Source organism: Micropterus dolomieu, linkage group LG22 (genome assembly GCF_021292245.1).
Source record: "Micropterus dolomieu isolate WLL.071019.BEF.003 ecotype Adirondacks linkage group LG22, ASM2129224v1, whole genome shotgun sequence".
NCBI classification, from domain to species: Eukaryota; Metazoa; Chordata; class Actinopteri; order Centrarchiformes; family Centrarchidae; genus Micropterus; species Micropterus dolomieu.
This window is the reverse complement of record NC_060171.1, coordinates 3752345-3772210: the sequence shown is the minus strand read 5'-3', so window position 1 is coordinate 3772210 and position 19866 is coordinate 3752345. Positions and strand designations below refer to the sequence as shown.

At 39.0% G+C, this 19866-nt stretch overlaps 1 protein-coding gene across 4 annotated transcripts in view; it reads left to right on the top strand.

Moving 5' to 3' along the window:
- aass (aminoadipate-semialdehyde synthase) overlaps positions 1-19866 on the top strand; it is a 43406-nt gene that overhangs the window by 22439 nt on the left and 1101 nt on the right. For 3 of the 4 annotated variants that reach the window (XM_046036646.1, XM_046036643.1, XM_046036644.1), the window contains 12 exons: positions 529-596; positions 6390-6511; positions 7068-7197; positions 7955-8065; positions 8238-8346; positions 10593-10733; positions 10844-11011; positions 14638-14718; positions 15403-15518; positions 17139-17227; positions 17328-17504; positions 17942-19866. The exon at positions 17942-19866 is cut by the window's right edge and continues 1101 nt beyond it. In XM_046036646.1, the coding sequence (XP_045892602.1) occupies positions 529-596; positions 6390-6511; positions 7068-7197; positions 7955-8065; positions 8238-8346; positions 10593-10733; positions 10844-11011; positions 14638-14718; positions 15403-15518; positions 17139-17227; positions 17328-17504; positions 17942-18060 (1431 nt within the window). In that variant the 3' untranslated portion in view covers positions 18061-19866. The remainder of the gene's footprint in view (positions 1-528; positions 597-6389; positions 6512-7067; positions 7198-7954; positions 8066-8237; positions 8347-10592; positions 10734-10843; positions 11012-14637; positions 14719-15402; positions 15519-17138; positions 17228-17327; positions 17505-17941) is intronic. The other variant, XM_046036645.1, reaches the window with a different exon arrangement.

Genomic DNA, 19866 nt, shown 5'->3' with positions numbered 1-19866 from the left:
CAGCCCATTATCTCACAGTCTTTAGATCGATGCGCGAGAGTGTAGTCGGAGGTAATATGTTTAAAAACAATGAATGAAACATTACTCTCCGGGATAATTTAATGATCCCAAAGGTTTATGTTATGACCGCCAGTTTTAATTATTTCAATGTTACCCATAAGCCTCGTTCTTTGCCATTGCCGTGGATAAGGAAAAAGCCAGATGCACGAACCTGAGCGGTAGCAAATTTCAGCACCGTTGTTGCTGAATTCATTCAAATTAACCCAGAATTTAAAAGTGAACTGATTTTAAGCTGCAGACGTAAAGCCAGCTTTCTAAACGAAGTCATTTTTAGCTTCCACCCACAGACTTACTTTAAATCTATCGTGACTGACATTTATTCAAGCTGACTACAGCCTCAGACCATGATCTCCATAGCCTGCATTACCTACCATCTTTATTTATTGTTTCTGACCAAATTTATTTTAGTCTTACAAATGATTAAAAGTTATAATTTTGTCTATAATTTTAATCTTTTTTTCACTAAAGGCTGTCATCACCTCAAACGGAGTACTCACCCCAAAGTTTGAATACATAGATAAACTTCGAGAAAGAAGGTAAGACGTATTTCAAAATGCAACAGCTGTCTGTTAAGTGTTGAATTTGATGCTTAGTGTGTGTTTTTTTAATTTAAGTTTTTTTTAGAATGTTTGTTTGGGGATCATTCTGTATTTCAGCTTATTTCTCATTTCAATTATTCGTAAAATTGTCATCTGAGTTAAAGCAACCAATCTATGGAAGAAATGTCTAAAGATTACAAGACAGGTAACGTTTAATATCTGTTTATTATTCTCATGTAGCTCAACTGTGCTAACTAAGCTAAGCTGTTGTGTTTTTATAATTACAGTGAATAGCAGCTTACTAAAAGCTAAGTAATATTTGTGGTCTTTTGTAGTCTCCTGTTTTTCCTCCATTTAGCATTGCAGTTTATAATGTTTTAGTGTCCTCCAGCCAGTCGAGCTTGGAACAGTCACCTTGTGGTTTTTCCTGCACAGTGCTGCCCTCTGGTATTTGCTCTGCCAACCTGCTTCTGCATTAACATCTAGCATGGCTAGCGTGCTAATAAGCCGTAGCTGCTAGCCTGCTAGCTCGTTTTTGGCACGCAGGTTTTAAGTTACGACACAGCCATCTTCCCCCACCTGACAGAAAGTCATTTTAGTGCCACCGTTTTCTTGCTTTTTACTTTTGATGGAGCTAGGCTAGCTAGTTCTCTCAGTGTGCTAAGCTAGGCCAAATGCCTCTCGGACCGCATGAATGACGATGAAATTGATCTTCTCCTCTCTGACTATCTTTGTTTAACAGAATAATTATTCATAATAATAATAATAATCTTTTATTTGTAGAGCACTTTTCAAAAACAAGTTACAAAGTGCTTTAACAAGTGTAAAGACAATAATACCCAAAAGACAATAATACAAAAACAATACAAGATAAAAGCAAGAAAACATTGAAAAGACTAAAATACACGTTTTAAGATAAATATAAATTCATCTGCATCTTTATCTTTTATTTGCACTATTTGAAATCCTCATCAGCATTCTGCCCCTTATTATAATTGTATCTTTTTAATCGGCTTTGATTAATTTCTCTGGCTACATTCTTTAAATTGATTACACAGTTTGCTTCTTTTACATCCCTTGCTGCTTATCTGCGGCTTCAGTCAATGCTAAAGCATTTAATGAGCTTGTGAAATCCATCCTGACTCCATGACCCTCGTGGGTATAGTAATAATATTTGTTTCTTGAGCTTATTAATATTCAGGCTCATTGCAGATTTGCTCCTCCGTGGCTCTATAAACAGCTTGGTTTAAGAGATTTCAGCCTCGTCTTGAGACTTGAGTCTCAATGTTTTCCATACCATCCATAAGAGTCCCGCTCGCTCATATTTAGGCCACCTATAAGACTTGATGAGTTTTCTTCTTAAGTGATCTTTGGTTTCATTTTTCCAGACAAGCCATGCCTCCAAATCTTAATCCTTTTGATTGAGTTTGGCTCCTTAAGATATGTAAACTCAGGGAGAAATCCCCCTGAGGGAACGTCTCTCTTTCCTTTTTTTTTTAATTAAGACGACGAGGCTCTGCGGCATGTGGACTGCCGGTCGGACCTCCAGTCAGTCCCGCTGAGACTTGTGCATGTGTGCGGTGTCGCATCCAATTAGGCCAAAGCTGACGAGTCCAGGGGTCTGACTCCTGGGGGCATTTGAGGCGGGCGGTGTGATATTAATGCCACAGGTCACTCGGAGTGATGTCTCTATTATGGTGTTATTATTGTTGTTATGATATAATCCTGCCTGCAAAATCACAGACTTTTTAACTGAATCCAGTTGTTAGGAGAGCTCTCTGTTTAATTAAAAGGCTTGGCAGCTGATGCTTCCTGGTTACAGAGGACTCACGTGGCTTTCATTCTCACAGTTTGTGTCCGTTGTTACAGCTCTTGGTGGTTGTTCAGAAAACATTAAACATATTCCTTTTATGAGGTTTGTTAATGAATAAGTGCAGAAAAACATGAATTTAGTAAATTAAGATACTGTCAAAGGTAACTAGTGTTTTAACATAACAATATTTGATGTAAAAGCATTCAGGAGAGGATAACAAGTGTTATCATTAATAAATACCAGTTGATGTATTAATTTATAATAAATCAAATGTTGTTTATTTTACTAGACACATTATTGTTTTTGACTTTTATCAAAATTATTAACAGTCAAATGTTAATCAAAAATCTCAATATTTAATATTAATTATACTTGAATTTAAATATAAAAATTCTGATATAGCCAAAAAAAATATTTTCAGATATTTTGCAAATGAAATTGAACACATCACATTTAATATTATATGTGAAACATGATCTGAGAAATATATGATTTTGGAAAATATTTAATGTGAGAAACATTTGTTTCACATGTGCATTTGTAAAAACAACCTTCATTTAAAAAAAAATATATATATATATATATATATATATATTAATATTTTTACTTACTTTACCTTTACTTTACTTATTTTATTGAATTTGTTTGGATGACCCCCTCCATGCTCCTCTCCACCTTCTGTTCCTCTCCTCCTGGTTCAGCCCAGGTCCTCATCAGTCACACAGATACTGTTTGATGTAGTTTGATCAGAGAAGTCTCACGGCCACTTTGACTTTGTCCACATTACATTGTTACAAAGATGTTATACACAAACTAAGAATATTTAGCAAATTTATTAAAACAAAGTTATGTATGACATTGAAACCCAACATTAAAGCAACAGTTAGTTTAAAACTGTAACTATGAACTAAAGTAAAGCGGTATTATAATAGTATTCTAAACAAGTTGATGTCAGAGAAAATTTTAACTTTTGTAAGTTTGGATATGATTTTTATGCACAATTTCTCCATGTTCTTTTTCCTTTGATGTACCAGTTTTTAATTGTATTTCAGGGACTCTTTACTGTACCAGTTTTGTACGCAGTTTTGCAGGGTTCCCACGTGTCCTGGAAAACCTGAAAAACCGTTGACCAATTTCCCAGTCATGGAATACACATGGAAAACACTGAAACTTCCTTGAGTTGAGAATGCATTACTGGGCTATCTATCAGAGCTCCCCAAAAAGTTATGTTCAGGATGATAATGATGTTCAAATGAGATTTTGTGACATTCAGGTCAGAGCCGTGTAAAGAGAAAATCGCGTCAACTGAAGTTCAAAATGCTTGATCTTCACGTGATTCACAAAGAATTCAGGTTGTTCCAGGAAGGTTTTGGCAGACAATTTGAATGTGATATTTGGTAATTAGTAGTCAATAAATGCATTGATTTACTGTTATATATAAAGGGAGGAGAAGGAAAGGGATATTTCAAAATTCAGATTAGATTCATTTTCTAGCCTTTCTTTAATTCCTGGTGGTCTCAGTCATCCTATAGTAATTGAGTGCCTATGTAATCTTGACTAATGTAATGTTTATGACTTTTATATAGGAGAGGAGGGACCAACTATCAATAATTGTCAACTGACAGCACGTTAGGTCAATGAACTGGCGACAGCAGCAGCAGCATGTTGATGTGAAGTGTGTTTTAGGAAATTTTTTATTAGAAAATAAATGGAATTAAATGATTCTGTTTACAATTCTTATGCACCCCTACACTTATTCATATATACACTGATAAAATATATATTTAATTATTAATAAAACTTTATTATCCCTTTTTTGTGTGCAAAAGGTAGAAAATACTCTTTGGCTTGCATGTGCACAAATCTATTTAAAAGGACACAATAGAACACATATATAAATATTTATACACATATAAACCTATATTGTATATATCTTATGTCTTCTTACTATGCACTCATTTACCCCAATGAATTCATTACAGCCATCTGTCCTTAATAGGATGTCGAGCAGTTTGTGCCCTTTGCTCAGTGGTGTTTGCGTTTAGTCTCCACCATGGTTTGCTGTGCTGCATGTGGATGCTTCAATTGCTTGGAGAAAGGAATGTCCAGTTTTCCCACTTAACATGGAGAGGAGAAAAAAATGGTTGGCTCAAGTCCGCAGGAACAATCTTACCAACACTAAAGATTACAACAGCAAAAGAAGTCATATTCAATTACTGTATTTGCAGTTTTTTTAACAGACCCCACAACTGGGAAGCTTAATGTTTGTTTTATTCAAAATAAGAACCGGAAAAAGGCTTTCAAAACCCAGGGAGTTGAAACTTGGGTGAGTCTTCAGGCCCCCCTGCTCTTCCTGTGGTTCTTGTGCTGAAAGAAATGGAGAAAAAGAAGAGGAGAAAGGGTTGCACACACCTTTATAGGCTTGCAGAGGTGTTCTCTTTGTTCCCCAGCTTAAGTTATGGAAATAGTAGTTACCTGGATGAAACTCCAGCTTTATGAATATGCGCTCCACCCTCTAAGGAGCTTTGCTATTGGTTTACCCCTCACAAGGCTCCGCCTCAGCACTTGAGACAGAATATTTTGCCCTCACTGCCCAGTCAGGGGGTTGAACCCTCCCCCATATATAGCCCCAATCCATGCATTGCTCATCTTCCTTTGAAACTCAGGAACAACACTAGCACCTGCTGGGCTGTTTTTATTTTCTTCTGATGGGCTTTGCTATTGGTTTAAAACATGAGGCATGAGATGTACTCCCAGCTGGGCCTGAACCAAAACTAACCCGAACCCAAAAAAACGACCGCAGTCCCGCAGCCGAATAATACCACCCGCTTTGAGGTTCTTGGCTGAACTTCAACAACACCAACAAAGCTGGATGTTATCAAAAAAGGCAATAGTCTGCTCCAGACCAGGTCCCCTCAGACAGTACACCAAGCACAGAGATACAGAACCAGACTGCGAAAATATGGGCACCAGAGACACAAGAACTTACAACACAGCTAGCAGTGATATGAGCCAATGTACCCTGACCACGGCCATGTCTTGCATTTCATTATGCAACCCTGTGTTGTAAAACAACAAAGGAAACGTGGCATCGGTTACTGCTGTGATATGAATTTTGATAAAGTTGTTTCATGTGCTTGGTCTCTTTACACGGCTCTGATTCCATCTAAAGGGTTCAGTGTGTAAGGTTTAGTGCCATCTAGTGGTGAGGCCTGCGATTTGCAATCAATGGCTCACAGTGCATTCACGTGCTCCTCAGTTGGTCCCATTTCCCGAGTTGTGAAGTCATTTGTCCGACTTCAGTGTGTGTTCACGTGCTGGTTAAAGATCTTTCATATGTAAATATTAGTTACTTCTGGCTGGTCCCTGGTAGTTTTATTGGATTTACAGATAATTGTTTTGTAGTTTTGTGGCTAGGAGCAATGGTTTCAAATGTGTGTTAGTAATTGTTGAGAGAGTTCAATAATGTATGGGAAGCCGGGGCTATTTAGTTAAGTCCAGGCAGCAAAGGAAAAAGTTGTTATGATAACTTTTTATTTATATAGCCTTTGTCATACCAACTAGACTGCTGAAAATGTCCTCAAGCTAAGAGTGGAAACGCTGCTTTGGCAGATTTCTGTGTAATGTGTAACGAGTCAAATTTCAGTTGTGGAATTTCTTTTAATTTTTGATCAGCTAGAAAGACATTAACACTTGTGGTTGACTAGACTGGTTCCCATCCAATTTTTAAGAACCAAATTTTGATTAAATCGGTATTATAAGGAAAATTTGTTGAAAAGTTGATGAGATGGTTTAATTAAAATTATGACTTTCTTTTGTGGTGCTTCCATTTTTAAAAACTCATGATGTTTGTCCAAATTTTTTCAATCTGTGTAGCTCATGATTTAACATTTGTCTGTTGGATGGAAACACAATTACTGAGACCCACTGAGTTTTTGTGATGTGGTTCTAAGTCAGTGTGTCTTAATGTCCCTCAGGGAGAAAGCTCAGATCATGAAGAAGACTGGGATGAAGCGTGTTCTGCTGCTGGGTTCAGGATACGTCTCTGGACCCGTAGTTGAGTATTTGACTCGCGACGAGAGGACCCAGGTCACAGTGGGTGAGTTTGTCTCACGGCACAAAAGCGATATGTTATTTGAAAGATGTAAACATAATCTTAGGTCAGAGGTTCATTTTGCATGTTAGCTTTTAGTTTGGTCCTTGATGGTTTAGTGATTTGTGTTTAGTGACTTGAAGAGCTTTATATTAATGTATATATACTGTGTTCCACACTGTGTCTATAGAACAAAACTTTAAGTAGTCCTAAAATAGAAAGAGGTCATAATTTGCTGTCTGTTGCAAGACATGAGTCGGTGTAGGGTTCAAGTTCTGTCAGCAGTGCAACAGCTGCGATATGTTTAACAAAATAGGCCAAAAAAGGTGTGGTCACGTCATCACTTATGGTACAAAGCTAATTAATTTTTTCAGGGCCAAAAAATTCCTGCTAACTCTAACTTTGGGCTTTTAGACTTTAGTAGATACCAGTTTCCTTTTTGTTACCTAAAGATATAATTTATTGACTTAATGATAATTGTAGGTAACCTGTCTTTTTCAGAACCCTTTACAAATATGACCTTCCATTGACTGTTTCCTGTTTCTGCTCTGTTTGTGTTCAGCGTCTGTGCTGCTGAAGCAGGCAGAGGAGCTGGCAGACAAATATCCCAACACCATCCCCATCACGCTGGACGTCGGCAGCCAGGAAGGACACCTCGACTCTCTGATCAAAGATCATGACTTGGTCATCAGGTACAACATGAGCAAAATATTTTTTTACAGGCAGACAAACTGTTAAACATTGTGGTTTTACAGATCAATGGAAAAAGTATTTCTCCGTGTCATTGCTTTTCCTAAAGTAATATATTAGAGAGCAGTTCATTCTAATACATTTTGAAATAATACTGTACCACTAAGTGAATATAATGGAAAGATGTCCTTTTATTTTTAGGTTCTCTAAAGTCACCTTTTAATCAACCCAATAATGTTTAGACCATTTATTTAGTTGTGCTCACCCCGAAAAGAAGGCGAGCTATATCGGGCTTCTGATTGGCCTCCAGTGCTACATTATTACGCTACATTAGCACATTGTCTTCTCCTGAGATCTTTTTCCTAGTGATGAAATGTATTATATATAAAAATCCTCCTTCTGGTTTTCAGCAAAGGATGAAGCCATCAACTGAAGTTGATATTCAACAGCCCTAACAACCAATGAAAGTTGCTGTTTACCTTAACATATTGTGGTGCAATTTGTAGCTGAAGAAAGCCTTTATGATTAAAAATGAATGCTGTTATTTCTTTATTGGTACCTAAGTGAAATAATAATATTGAAAGTCTGTAGCTTCCCTAGCAGCCCCTTTGCGGCTCTCATTTTCATTGGATGGATGAAGAGTGGACATCTCAGACTCGGCTTGTCAGACTCGGCGGCACGTTATCAGATTGTGCTCTATTTGCTGGATAAATGAATCAGCCACCCGTCCTGACCTCACAGCTTCCTTCTGCTCCTCAGCCTGCTGCCGTACGCGTTTCACCCACTCGTCGCCAAACACTGCATCAAGAGGAAGGTAAACATGGTGACAGCCAGCTACCTGAGTCCTGCCATGAAGGAGCTGCAGAGCAGGTGAGTACACAACTAAGATAAAACAGTAAAGTTTCTCTGCGGTCACGTTAAATCTCGGATTAACAACTTGTACGTACAAGATGATTTTGTGACATCACAAACTTTCTGTAATGTAGTAGACATGTTGTGTCCGGACTTCTGAACTGAACAATATCAATTTTGTGTGTATCAGTGCGGAGGAGGCGGGCATCACCATAGTGAATGAGATGGGACTGGATCCGGGTATCGACCACATGCTGGCAATGGAGTGTATCGACCAGGCCAAAGCCGACGGCTGCACTGTGAGTCAGCACACACTCTTGCCTGTGTTTGTGTCTGTGTGTGTGATAAGGATTGTTTGAACAGCAAATGCAGACCGAGGCTTCCTGGCAGTCATAGTGACTCATTTAACAGACTGACAGTCAACATGTTCACTTTCCTGAATTTGACGCTTTAGTCCAGAAACAGACGTCACACAGTCAGACATGAACTGATGTGGTGTTTTTTTTTTTTTTCCTGAGTCAGAAAAGTTCAACACAACCTGAAAAAGGAAGTAGGACCTGATTTTGTTCACGCTCCTGACAGATGCAAGTTGACCCAAAATTAAGAAGTAGAAAATGAATAAATCACGTAGGCCTGTGAAATGACTCAGTATTACAGTATACAGATACAGTATGTTGATCCGTATCACTAGTCAAGTTTCCATCCAAATGTGTGACAAACTGAACCCAATTTCTAGAAGATAACTACTACTGCTACTCTCGTCTCCTCTTCTTCTGCAACTGGAGATTAGCTCCTCCTAAGATCCACATAACGTGATGACGTAATTAAAAGAGCTCCAGTCAAAGTTCAAACAATGGGAAAACCATGTGGAAAACTTGATGGAAAAATGTCTGTGAGTTTCATATGAGGAATGTTAAAGTCTCATCGCTTCACACAGATGTTTTCAGCTCTTCAGCGAATGTTTAAGTCACATGCTTCATGAACGCTTATTGTGCTTCATCACATTTTGTTTTTAGTCGTTACACCAACTTTTCTACCTCAGCCAAGCGGGAACGTTTCTTGCGGTATTTTGTCATGTGTTTCCACTCGTTTATACTCAAATTGCCATTCAACTCGGTAGATGAAAACAAACTTTTTTTCCCCACGAGAGAGCGTTGTATTATTTTATTTTAATCTGTAAAATGTCCTTTACATTCACTCTTTTAGCTCACGCTTTTATCCAAAGCGACTAACAATTGATGTATATGCCAGAGGTCGCACGCCTCTGGAGCAACTAGGGGTTAAGTGTACGAACCCAGCTCACTACAAGTGTTGTAGTACGAACGGTCTTGCTCTCAAGACTGGTCTTAAGACCCCTTTTTGATGGGCTTGGTCTCGTCTCGACTGAATTTGCTTTTGCATTGTGATTAATTTGTTAACATCCTAACTTTGATTGGATGTAAAACGTATTGCTTTAAATGCAACCAACAACCCTAATTAAAAATGTGGTGTTACCGTTAACGACCGCCCCCCCCCCCACCCCCCCCCCCCCCCCCCCCCGCGATGGCAAGCATGGAAAAGGAGTGTTAAATAAAGATGCTTACATTTATTTACCTGTGATCTCGTTCCACATTTTATTGTGTGTCATGTAATGTGGGGAACGGGACCTGGTCTCGCCCCTCCCTCGGTCCCGGTCTCGACTTGGTCTCGGCCCCTAAAAGTCTCGGTCTTGCCTCGGTCTCGATAAACTCTGATCTTGGTCTTGACTTGGTCTCGGATTGGGCGGTCTTAACTACAACACTAATGTATAGTGAGCTCGCCATTTTTTTTAGCGCTGTCTGAATGTATAGTGATAATTATTATACCCTATATAGTCCACTCAATGTATCCCAGAATGCATTTTGAATAGTAGTGTACAACCGATGGTCACTAACCAAGCCCTACATACCATCATGCATTGCGCTGATAGAAAAAAACAGTCCACCAGCTGATTGTCTGACAGCAATGATGGAATTTACGGCGCCAAAGTAATGATTGGAGTAGTGTCCGAAAGTTAAGTTTAATAATGTGAGCTCACTATATAGTCCTGTACATACAATTCCCTACATAGGGGGTACAGTGTAGTGAATGAGTGGGGATTTCAGACACAGGCAGTTTCTAAGTTTTTAAGAACCAAATTTAAATTTCAGTCTCTGGATCAGACTTTTGAAAGGTTATCTATCTGTTTAGAAAACTCATGATTGTTCTCTAATCATGACAATTTTTTCATATAAAGACATTGTAGTGTATGTCCAGCATGACATTTTGAATATTTTACCATTTTGTAGAAGTAAATCACTAAATAACAATTAAATTACTTTCAGCAAATCAGACGGAGAATCTATTCTCTTTTTTTATACTGACTTCTGTAACTGGTGACTGTCAGACCTCCTTTTAAAACAAACCCACCAATTTCTTTAGGGAAGTTTAAAAATAAAAAATAATGTGTTGCTAAAATAATAGTTGATTGATCTACAAGTTGCGTGGCAGCAAATGATTTTACAATATAAATAACCGTGTCTTTCAGGTGGAGTCCTACAGCTCGTTCTGTGGCGGACTTCCTGCTCCCGAATGTTCAGACAATCCTCTTCGCTACAAGTTCAGCTGGAGTCCATACGGCGTCCTCCTTAACACCATCAGCCCCGCCATCTTCCTCAGAGACAACCAAGTACAGAGGCCTCAAAGGACCATACATTCCTTCAATATGCAAAAATTTTTTATTTGTAGCACTTTAAATTAAGAGGAGAAACTGATTCTGTGTGTGTGTGTCTTGTCAAGGTGGTCAGCGTCCCAGCTGGCGGGTCTCTGATGGACTCCAGCATGCCGATGGATTTCCTTCCTGGTTTCAACCTGGAGGGATTTCCAAACCGCGACAGCACCAAGTACGCAGAGCCTTATGGCATTGAGACAGCACACACACTGGTCAGAGGAACACTGCGCTTCAAGGTACAACACACACACAGACCCTTCAAACTAAAACCATTGGAATAATTTTCATTATCGATTAATCTGGATATTAATTTCTTGAATAATAAGTTAATCGTTTGGTTAAAAAATAGTATAATGTCACATGTTTCCACAGCCAACTCCAAAACACCGGATATGCACTTTACAATGATATGAAACCGAGAAAATCACCACACACTTAGCAACGTTTGTCATTTTTCCTTGAAAAATTACTTTAACATTTAATCAATTGTTTAAAAAGTTGCAGATTAATTTTCTGTTGATCAACATTTTTTCCAGCTAGTTGGAAGTTCACGGGTACTGGAGAAAACATCTGCGTGTCTTTTCTGATTTGAAACGAAGAACAGACAAGTACCGTAGTTACAGGCATATTATCACCCAAAAATCTACTGATCGACTCCAGACTGTCCAGAACTCAGCTGCCAGGCTTTTAACCAGAACAAAGAAATATGACCACATTACTCCTATTTTAGCTTCATTACACTGGCTCCCAGTATGTTTTAGAATTGACTTTAACATTCTATTGATCACTTTTAAAGCTCTTCATGGCCTCTCGCCTTGTTATATTTCTGACCTTTTAGTCCCATACGCACCAGCACGTACCTTGAGATCCTCGAGCAGAGGTCTGCTGTCTGTTCCAGAGTCTCGACTGAAAACTAAAGGGGACAGAGCGTTTGCTGTCAGGGCCCCGAGGCTCTGGAACAGCCTGCCCGAGGAAATCAGGTCGGCTGAGTCAGTGAACTCTTTTAAGTCCCTTCTTAAAACATACTTTTATAGGAGAGCCTTTCCCGATCTTATTTGACTTTATTTTATCCCTTTTATTTTATTGTATTTTACTAATTTTATATTAATCTGTATTTTAGTCTTTTCAATGTTTTCATGCTCTTTTGTATTATTCTTTACACTTGTTAAAGCACTTTGTAACTTGGTTTTGAAAAGTGCTCTACAAATAAGGATGTTTATTATTATTATTATTATTATTATTATTATTATTATTATCTGGACAGAAATAAGTGGACAGCTCAAATGCAAAAACATGATGCAGAATATGAGTTCACAGAGCATGTCTGCTACTGTCATGAGAATGTCATATTCCACTAACGTGATTTTGTTTTGTTGTTTTTTAAAGGTTTTGTAAACAAGAAAACCTGCTTTCTTTAGTTAGGGTAAGGGCTGGGTATCAGTACTCAATACCTTTAAAGGTATTGACCTAAATAGCCCACAGGGCTTGAAGTTCTCCGCCGCTGTGCCGGAATTCCGGCCCGAGGGGTTTTTGTATTCGACAATTTATAAATATGTCTGGAAAATATTCTTGCATATTTTTTAACTGTTGCGTGTTAGGTGTGGGTGAACCGCCAGTCTTCCTCTGCACAATTGGTGGTTCGGTGTCGGTGTATACCGAAAGGGGACTGGCACTTCCTGGCGACGTGGACACTCATTGGCTATTGTAGGCCGTGAACAGGGCATGGAAGTTTCTACTGGGTCAATTAAGGTGCCACCGAAAAAGTCAACGTGTAGATGCATTTTTTTGTTTACATGCCAGCTGTAGTTAGGCTAATATAAAGCGACGCAATAGCAGTCCGTGTGTGTTTATTGAAATAATAATGCGTTTTGGAATATATATTTTACTGGATTGGATCGTCTGGATTTTATTTGCATTTTTGTCTGAATTTAAACCACTGGTTGACTACGGCTTCACAGATTAGTGGTGTCAATTTTCATAATAGGCAGTGCTTGAAGTGGGCCACCGATAAGTTACTTCTACATTTTACTCTTTGGCGTCCCGGGACTTTTCTTGCGTACTGGTGGGCTCTATGTGGCGCTCATCTGTTCCCATTCTCGCCTGTTTGCTTCTGTCAGCAGAGACGGAGCAGGTAGAAGCTCTGTGCCCTTCATGCAGCCCTGAGGGACTGAAAATAATTGTTTTACCTCAGATTTGTTAAGTGATCCCAGTGTTTCCCACAGAATGACAGTGTAACTGTAACTAACCTAACATTATCTTAAAAAAAACGATAATCAATATGTGGCGGTCAGCGTTGATATTGCGGTGGGCCGCCACAAAAAGATGAACGTATGGGGAAACACTGGATCCATGTTTTGGCATTAAGTGTTTGTTCTGACCATAAAAATAGTTTAAAACCCTCTGGTTTCTTCAACTTTCAGTCAGGAGCAAAATTCTGCCTTATAATGAATTGACATTTATCAGAAGAATAATCGATATTAAATTATGTGAAATGTTTTATCGTGATAACATTTTCAGCCATATTGTCCAGCATCTATATTTTCTACTTCAAGCACTGATTATAGGTGGTAGCAGAAAATGTTACCAGAATGCAGGAAATTAACTGTTTAATGCTCAAAATCTTCTGGGGGAGGACCCCCTGATCCCCCCATCATATATTTCCACATTGAACGCTTCTTATCTTTTTCTAGTGAACCTAGAATTGCGTTTCTTCATGTTTTGTGAGCTAAGTGTATGTCAGAACCCTAATCTGAGTCCCTATGTCCCCGTCAGTTTTCAACACAAAGTTACGCTCTTACCCTCCATCTTTCGTAAACCCCGAACACATTTCAGGCACAGAAAAAATTCTTGCTTTAAGCCCTGAGCCCAGTACGAGTAGTATTGAAACTTCTCCAGTAAAATGAATACTGCATTCAGTCCTTTTTGTAACCAGATCAGGGGGAAAAATACTATTTGTGGCAGCCTCTTTTTTTTTTTTTTACTGTTCCAAGTTTATCACCACAAGCTTGGCTTTCTGTTAGTTTCATCTTCGAACTACTTTGATCCATCATATCAATTCAACGCTTTTGTGGGGCAGCAGCGCATCAGCTGATTTTACTCATGGAGCCTCCAGCTGCTTAAATCAGATGTAGTTGGTGTGATTGGCTGGATAAGCAGGCTTTCTTTTCCTTTGCTTGCTTCTGTAGAGCCTTTAGTGTAGTTTAGTGACTTGTTTAAGTCGCCTCCTTACTTGTTTTCTGCTTCTTTTTGTCGTCCATTTGGAGGAGGTTTGCAACTCACCACTAAAGGAGGGGCTCTTTTTTTATGATTTTATTTTTCATTTCAGTTTCCTATTTTATTTAATGTAAATACAAAGACATAAAGTACAGCACTTTCTTATCTATGCGTCATAAGCTCCTGTCTTGTTTCCCTGCATTAATGAACACTAACTGACATTCACTCCTCGGATTGACTGGATCCGGATATGAAATTTTATCAAACTGTTATCATATTCCATCTCTTTTATCTTGAACATGCAAAGAAAATGGGAAAGATATGTAACATAGATGTGTTGTTGTTATAGGTTATAACATCTCTAACTGGGCTTTTACATGTGATCATGTGCAGGACAAAGATGTAACACAGGGAGAGCTTCCCTCTGAAAAAAAAATCCTCAGTGTAAATGTGTGCTCATGTGAATCTGAAGTCCAAATCAAACGAACTCCGCTAGTCTAAATAAGACATTTTCTGTTGCTGAACGGTTTTAAAAAGTCAGACAAAAGTGCACAGTAAAAAATAATTAAATCATTCAGTATCTTTAGTTTCATGTGTCCATGTAAATGTGTTGATTGTGACTCAGTTTAGCTGTTTTTCTGTCCAACAGGGCTTCACGAAGGCCATGAGTGGGTTTGTCAAACTGGGTCTGATCAACAGCGAGCCCTGTCCCGTCCTGCACCACACTTGGGTGAGAACCTCCACTGAGGAGCCATTCAGTGATTAAAACATCCAAACACACGGTTGAACGGCAGCCTCTGAGCAGTGCCTCCTGCTTTCATTTAGTTTCATGAAACGAGCTGTTTTGCAGGTCTTCCACTTAAGGCGTCTTACTGTGGAAGTGGGTTTGCTGAAGAGTCTATTACTGGCAATAGCTGCTTGTCAACATCAAGGCTGCAGCGAGCCAAGGCTTTCTGACACTGTTTCTCTTTCATATCAAAAGGATAAAAGACCGCAAACATCTGCTGTAAACGCTCATCAAAGAGCTGCATGTTCAAGAGATGTTTATTAGAGGGTTTTAACCTTTCCTGCATTGATTTCTAACAGTATATTTTATATGGAAATGACAGTCAAGGGGCTGAAGAATAGCTAGAAGACAGTCTAGGCTCTAGGAGATATAAGACTGACTAGGGGCTATGAGACAATCTAGGAGCTAGGGGATAGTCTAGAGGCTAAAGGGGAGATAAGAGGAGCTAAAAAGGGTCTGGGACATGGTCTAACAGCTAGAAAGGAGCTGGGAGGAAGTCTGTAGAAGAACCTTAGTGGTCATTGTAGGTATAAGAAGAAAAAACATGTGGAATTAAAAGTGTTTGGATATGATAGTCTTATGTATGGAGGACCAAAAACGAGAAACTGTAATCTGTTCTCTCTACAGAAAGAGCTCCTCTGTAAGCAGATGGGATTGTCCTCTTCAATCTCCCAAGATGCCTTTGAAGAAGCCGTATACGAACGCATCGGGAAGGACGACTTCGGGATGGACACCCTGAAATGGTGAGATAATAAAAACGCTATTCAGGATTTGCACCGGATTAGGAATCATGAAAGTCCAGTGCCCTGCAAAAGCATAGAGCAGAAATTACAGGAGTAAAGTTAAAAAAAAAAAGGGGGGGGGGTTTAAAGTTTTAAGCCCCTTACAAGTCTGAGGCCATGGTTCTCTGCCGGGAAGTGGTGGACTGCTTCCTCCGGGTTGGGAGTGAGTTGCTGCCTGAAGTTCAAGTATCTCCGTGTCTTGTTCAAGAGTAAGCGTTAAAATGGAGTGCGAGACTGAAAGGTAGATTGTTGCTGTGACAGCGGTAGTGCAGCCGGTGGACCCGGTTTGTTGTTAGAAATTTTACATGCTATTTTTATGGAACATTATTGCCTACATTTGTATGTCATAACATTTTTTACATGGTAAAACAGATGACAAAAAGTAAGATTCTCGTCTTCATTCAGTTTTGATATATAGCTACTGTTTTTTAGTTTTGTAGGCCAGAATATAGGTAGTGGGCGATATGGCCAAAATCTTCAATCTCACAATATGGTAATTGTTCTGTGAATTCAGTTAAAAAATAGTTTAAAATTACCGTACTTTTGAGTATTTATACTCAAATTTGAGTATTTCCTTGTTTCATTTAGAACCTCTATGCGAACAAAAGCAATTCCTCCTGCTTTGTACTTACAATTTCCCTCTGCTCCGCTATGTTTTCTTCTTCTGCGGCAGTTTGCAAACCAGCTTAGAGATGCATTACTGCCACCAACTTTCGCTCTCACTTCATGTGAGAACCAACGCCGAAGTGCCAAAAACTGCATTTCATTGAATGGCCACTTCACACAGTCTCCCCCCCCCCCCCCCATGTTAAAATTCCCAGAAATAAAACTGTTTAACTAAACTGTTTTGGTCTTTATAGTTAATTTGCCTCTTCATGACAACTGTGCGGAGGATGAATTTTTATATAAATCACCTGTTTTTAAATTATAATATGTCTTGACCCTTTGGTTACTTGGAGCTAAGAAACGGTCAAAGTCCTGCGTAATGCCCCTTTAGACAAGTTCCTTTGGATGTCCATTTGTCTGTGCTGCTCAGCTCTGAGCATGTGAGGCAGATGCTGACGTGTGCTGCTCTTCAAGTGTTGGTGCCAAGAACATGGCCGTGGCTGCTGCTCTTCTGCACACGTTTTGCTTCCCTCCGTAATGAGGTTGACTGAAGTGGTGTAGCGTGCACTCTTCAATTTAAATCAACTTTTCCAAGGGTCTCTTCAGACCAAGGCTCTGTGCTGTCAGTGTTTTGCTGCCGCTGGTGGTGAAGGGAAGAGGGCCACGCTGGCATTGAAACATAAATTCCTCTGACGGTACAAGTGAACTGTTGGAAACATTCCATCTGTGCCGTTAAAAGAGTAAGAAGCCGACATGCTCGCAGCTCAAATTGAATGACTTGTTGTTCATTTATTCAATTCACCAGCAAAGCAGCAACAAAAAGCAACTGCTCATCTCTTTAGATTTAGCCAAGGATGTGTGGGCCGCAGTGCTGCAGAGCAATTGTGTTTTAAAGCTTTTAAAACAGAGTTTTGAAGGTTAATCTATTGTGAGGAAAAGTCTTGTTTTTTTTTTTTTGTCTCTCTGTGTGTTTAGGTTTGGGATGCTGAGCGATGAAATGCCGCCTCAAGCAGACAGCGTTTTGGCTGCTCTGGCAAAACATTTAGAAGTCAAACTCTTCTTCGGTGAGACACAAATTCATTTTATTACCACACATTAGAAAAACACAAGTAATTATTGCAATACTAGTTCATAAACTACTAACGCCTTCTATCCTGTGGTCAGATAAGGGCGAGCGAGACATGATCATCATGAGGAACGACGTCGGGCTACGACACCCAACTGGCGAGCTGGAGACCAAACACATTAGCCTGGTGGTGTACGGGGAGCCCAACGGCTTCTCCGCTATGGCCAAAACTGTAGGATACCCAGCAGCCATTGCTGCTCGCATGGTCCTTGATGGTCAGTAACATCAGTCAGGAAGATCGTTTCTGTCTCTGGTTGAATAAAAGAAAAACATTAAAGTGAGACAAAGAAACAGTGAAAGTATGAATACCAAAGACACATTACAAAATACAATGAAGTTCAGTATGATAAAAGAAAACTACACTAGGATGTGCGGGGAATATCGAATTTTTGGGAAAGGCACAGGTTTATGAGGATACCATTAGTTTGTCTCTAATAAGTATATAAAACTTTATTTATAAAGCAGTCTTCAAGCCAAAGTTACAAAGGGCTTTACATGGTTGATCCAAGATTAAAACCTTTCAGATTTTAGGCTGTGAAGTTGACGTTAGCTTGTCCTATGCTGTAATTTCTAAAATGAACTGAAACCAGTGTCTGCCTAGATCTGCCTGAGCTGAAGTTTGAACCTAAATTTGTGCGTCTCGTCTCTGCAGGTGAAATCAGTACAAAGGGACTGGTGGTTCCGATGACGAAGGAGATCTACATGCCGGCGTTGGCCCGATTGAAGGAGGAAGGACTTAACTTCATGTCCAAGAGCACCGTGCAGGAGTAGAGCCGAGCTTCCAAAGAGAGCAGATAATCATTGTAAATCCTATCCAACAACGCCATAGAAAATGTATAAAATCCACATGCTATCAGCTGCCTTCTCACCAACTTAATCCTAACTGGATTTTCTGACAGACTCTGACTCCCCTGTCTGCTCATAGTTTCTGTTTAAAATGATATCTGCCACAGGCTGATACAATAAACATTAGTTAAATAATTCTTTCAAATTGATATGTGAAAGAAAGAAAGTTGGGGGGGGGGGGTGAAAGCAGGAAACAGCAGAAAAGATTAGTCCCCAGGTTTTCAATCCTGAAATGCTTATATTTTTGTTAAAATAAAACTTAATGACTACTATGCTTTAAAACAGTGTTTGTGAAGTTTTAGGTCAAAAAACTGAAAAGAGCAGCTTGTGATGATATTTAGAAATCTACAGTTTCGCATTAGCATTCTGAGTAAAGATTAAATTTGCTTATCTGAGCCAAATTGAAAGTGTTTCAGTGGGATTGACCGATTCAGGAAAAAGTTCTTCTGTGAAGATGTGAAAAGGGTAGACAAATCGAACACTATTTTTAGATATTATGAATTTAAAGCATTAAAAAGCACAAACATTGACTCATTAATCAGGTAAAAATACTCTACAAACCAGGTGTAGCTGGAATTTCAGATTTCCAGGAGACTTGATGGAAAATTCTGAGATCCAACAAAAATTAAAAACCAACCAATTAAAAACAAAGACCCCATTTACACCTGGTATTAAATTGCGATCTGTATCCAGATAAGTTATCTAGACATGAAAAAAAAAAAAAAAGCATGTTAATGCGAGGTGTAAATTGGGTCCAAAGGTGAAGCGTTCTCAAAGGTGTAATGTTCAATGGGCAATTGGAGTGATGCTACAGATGAGTCCTCTGCAAAGTTTTTATTGTATTTATTGACTTTATTTGTAAAGTGTCCAAAGATGCTAAACCTTTCCGAGTTTGAACCTTTTCCCCATCACCTCAGACCGGTTATCTGTATTAAATAACTGTTATCTAAGAAACCCATTTCAATACTGCACTAACCTTCAAACTGTGATAAACTTCAACAAGAAAGACGTCACCTTAGTTACAAGCCCACTTCAGTATCTCTTTAAATGCATGCTATGGAAATCAACCAGAGCAAAAGTCCAACATCAGAACCATAAAATAACATCAAGAGTTCCCCATTGGAAGAGATATTATCTTCTAATGTAGTCGTCCACTGTGTTGTGCGGATTATGATTATTCAGCTGGTCATTTAGATCAGAAGTGATGTTTCTTGTGGTGCTTATATATTATAATTGCCTCAGTATCTCAACATTTGGTTTGTAATGCCCTTGACATTACAACTAAAAACTCAAAATGCTACAATTCTGTTAAAGTATGAAATTGGTATCTAATGATCAGCTATTTTGACACTGTGTTTACTTCTCTCCATTAGATTTGTCTCATCTTTCTACAGACCAAAACCTTTGACAGCTGGAAGAAATTAGAGTAGTTGTAATCTATTATTCACATGGGAGCTACACCCCATTTACACCTAGTATTAAAATGCGATCCAGATCCAGATAAGGAAAAATACATGTTTAATGCAAGGTGTAGCCTAAATGTGAGGGAATCTGCCTGACCAAATCTGGAGGTAGCCTGACTCGCTTTGTTTGTTCGGATCTTAGGTAGGCGTAAACCAGAGGGAGACACAAGACTGGATTTTCCCTCCTGTCCAATCCTGCTACCACAAAAATAATCCTGTCCCCAGAGTAAAAAATAAAAAAATAAAAAAATAAATTGCTGTCCTGTCC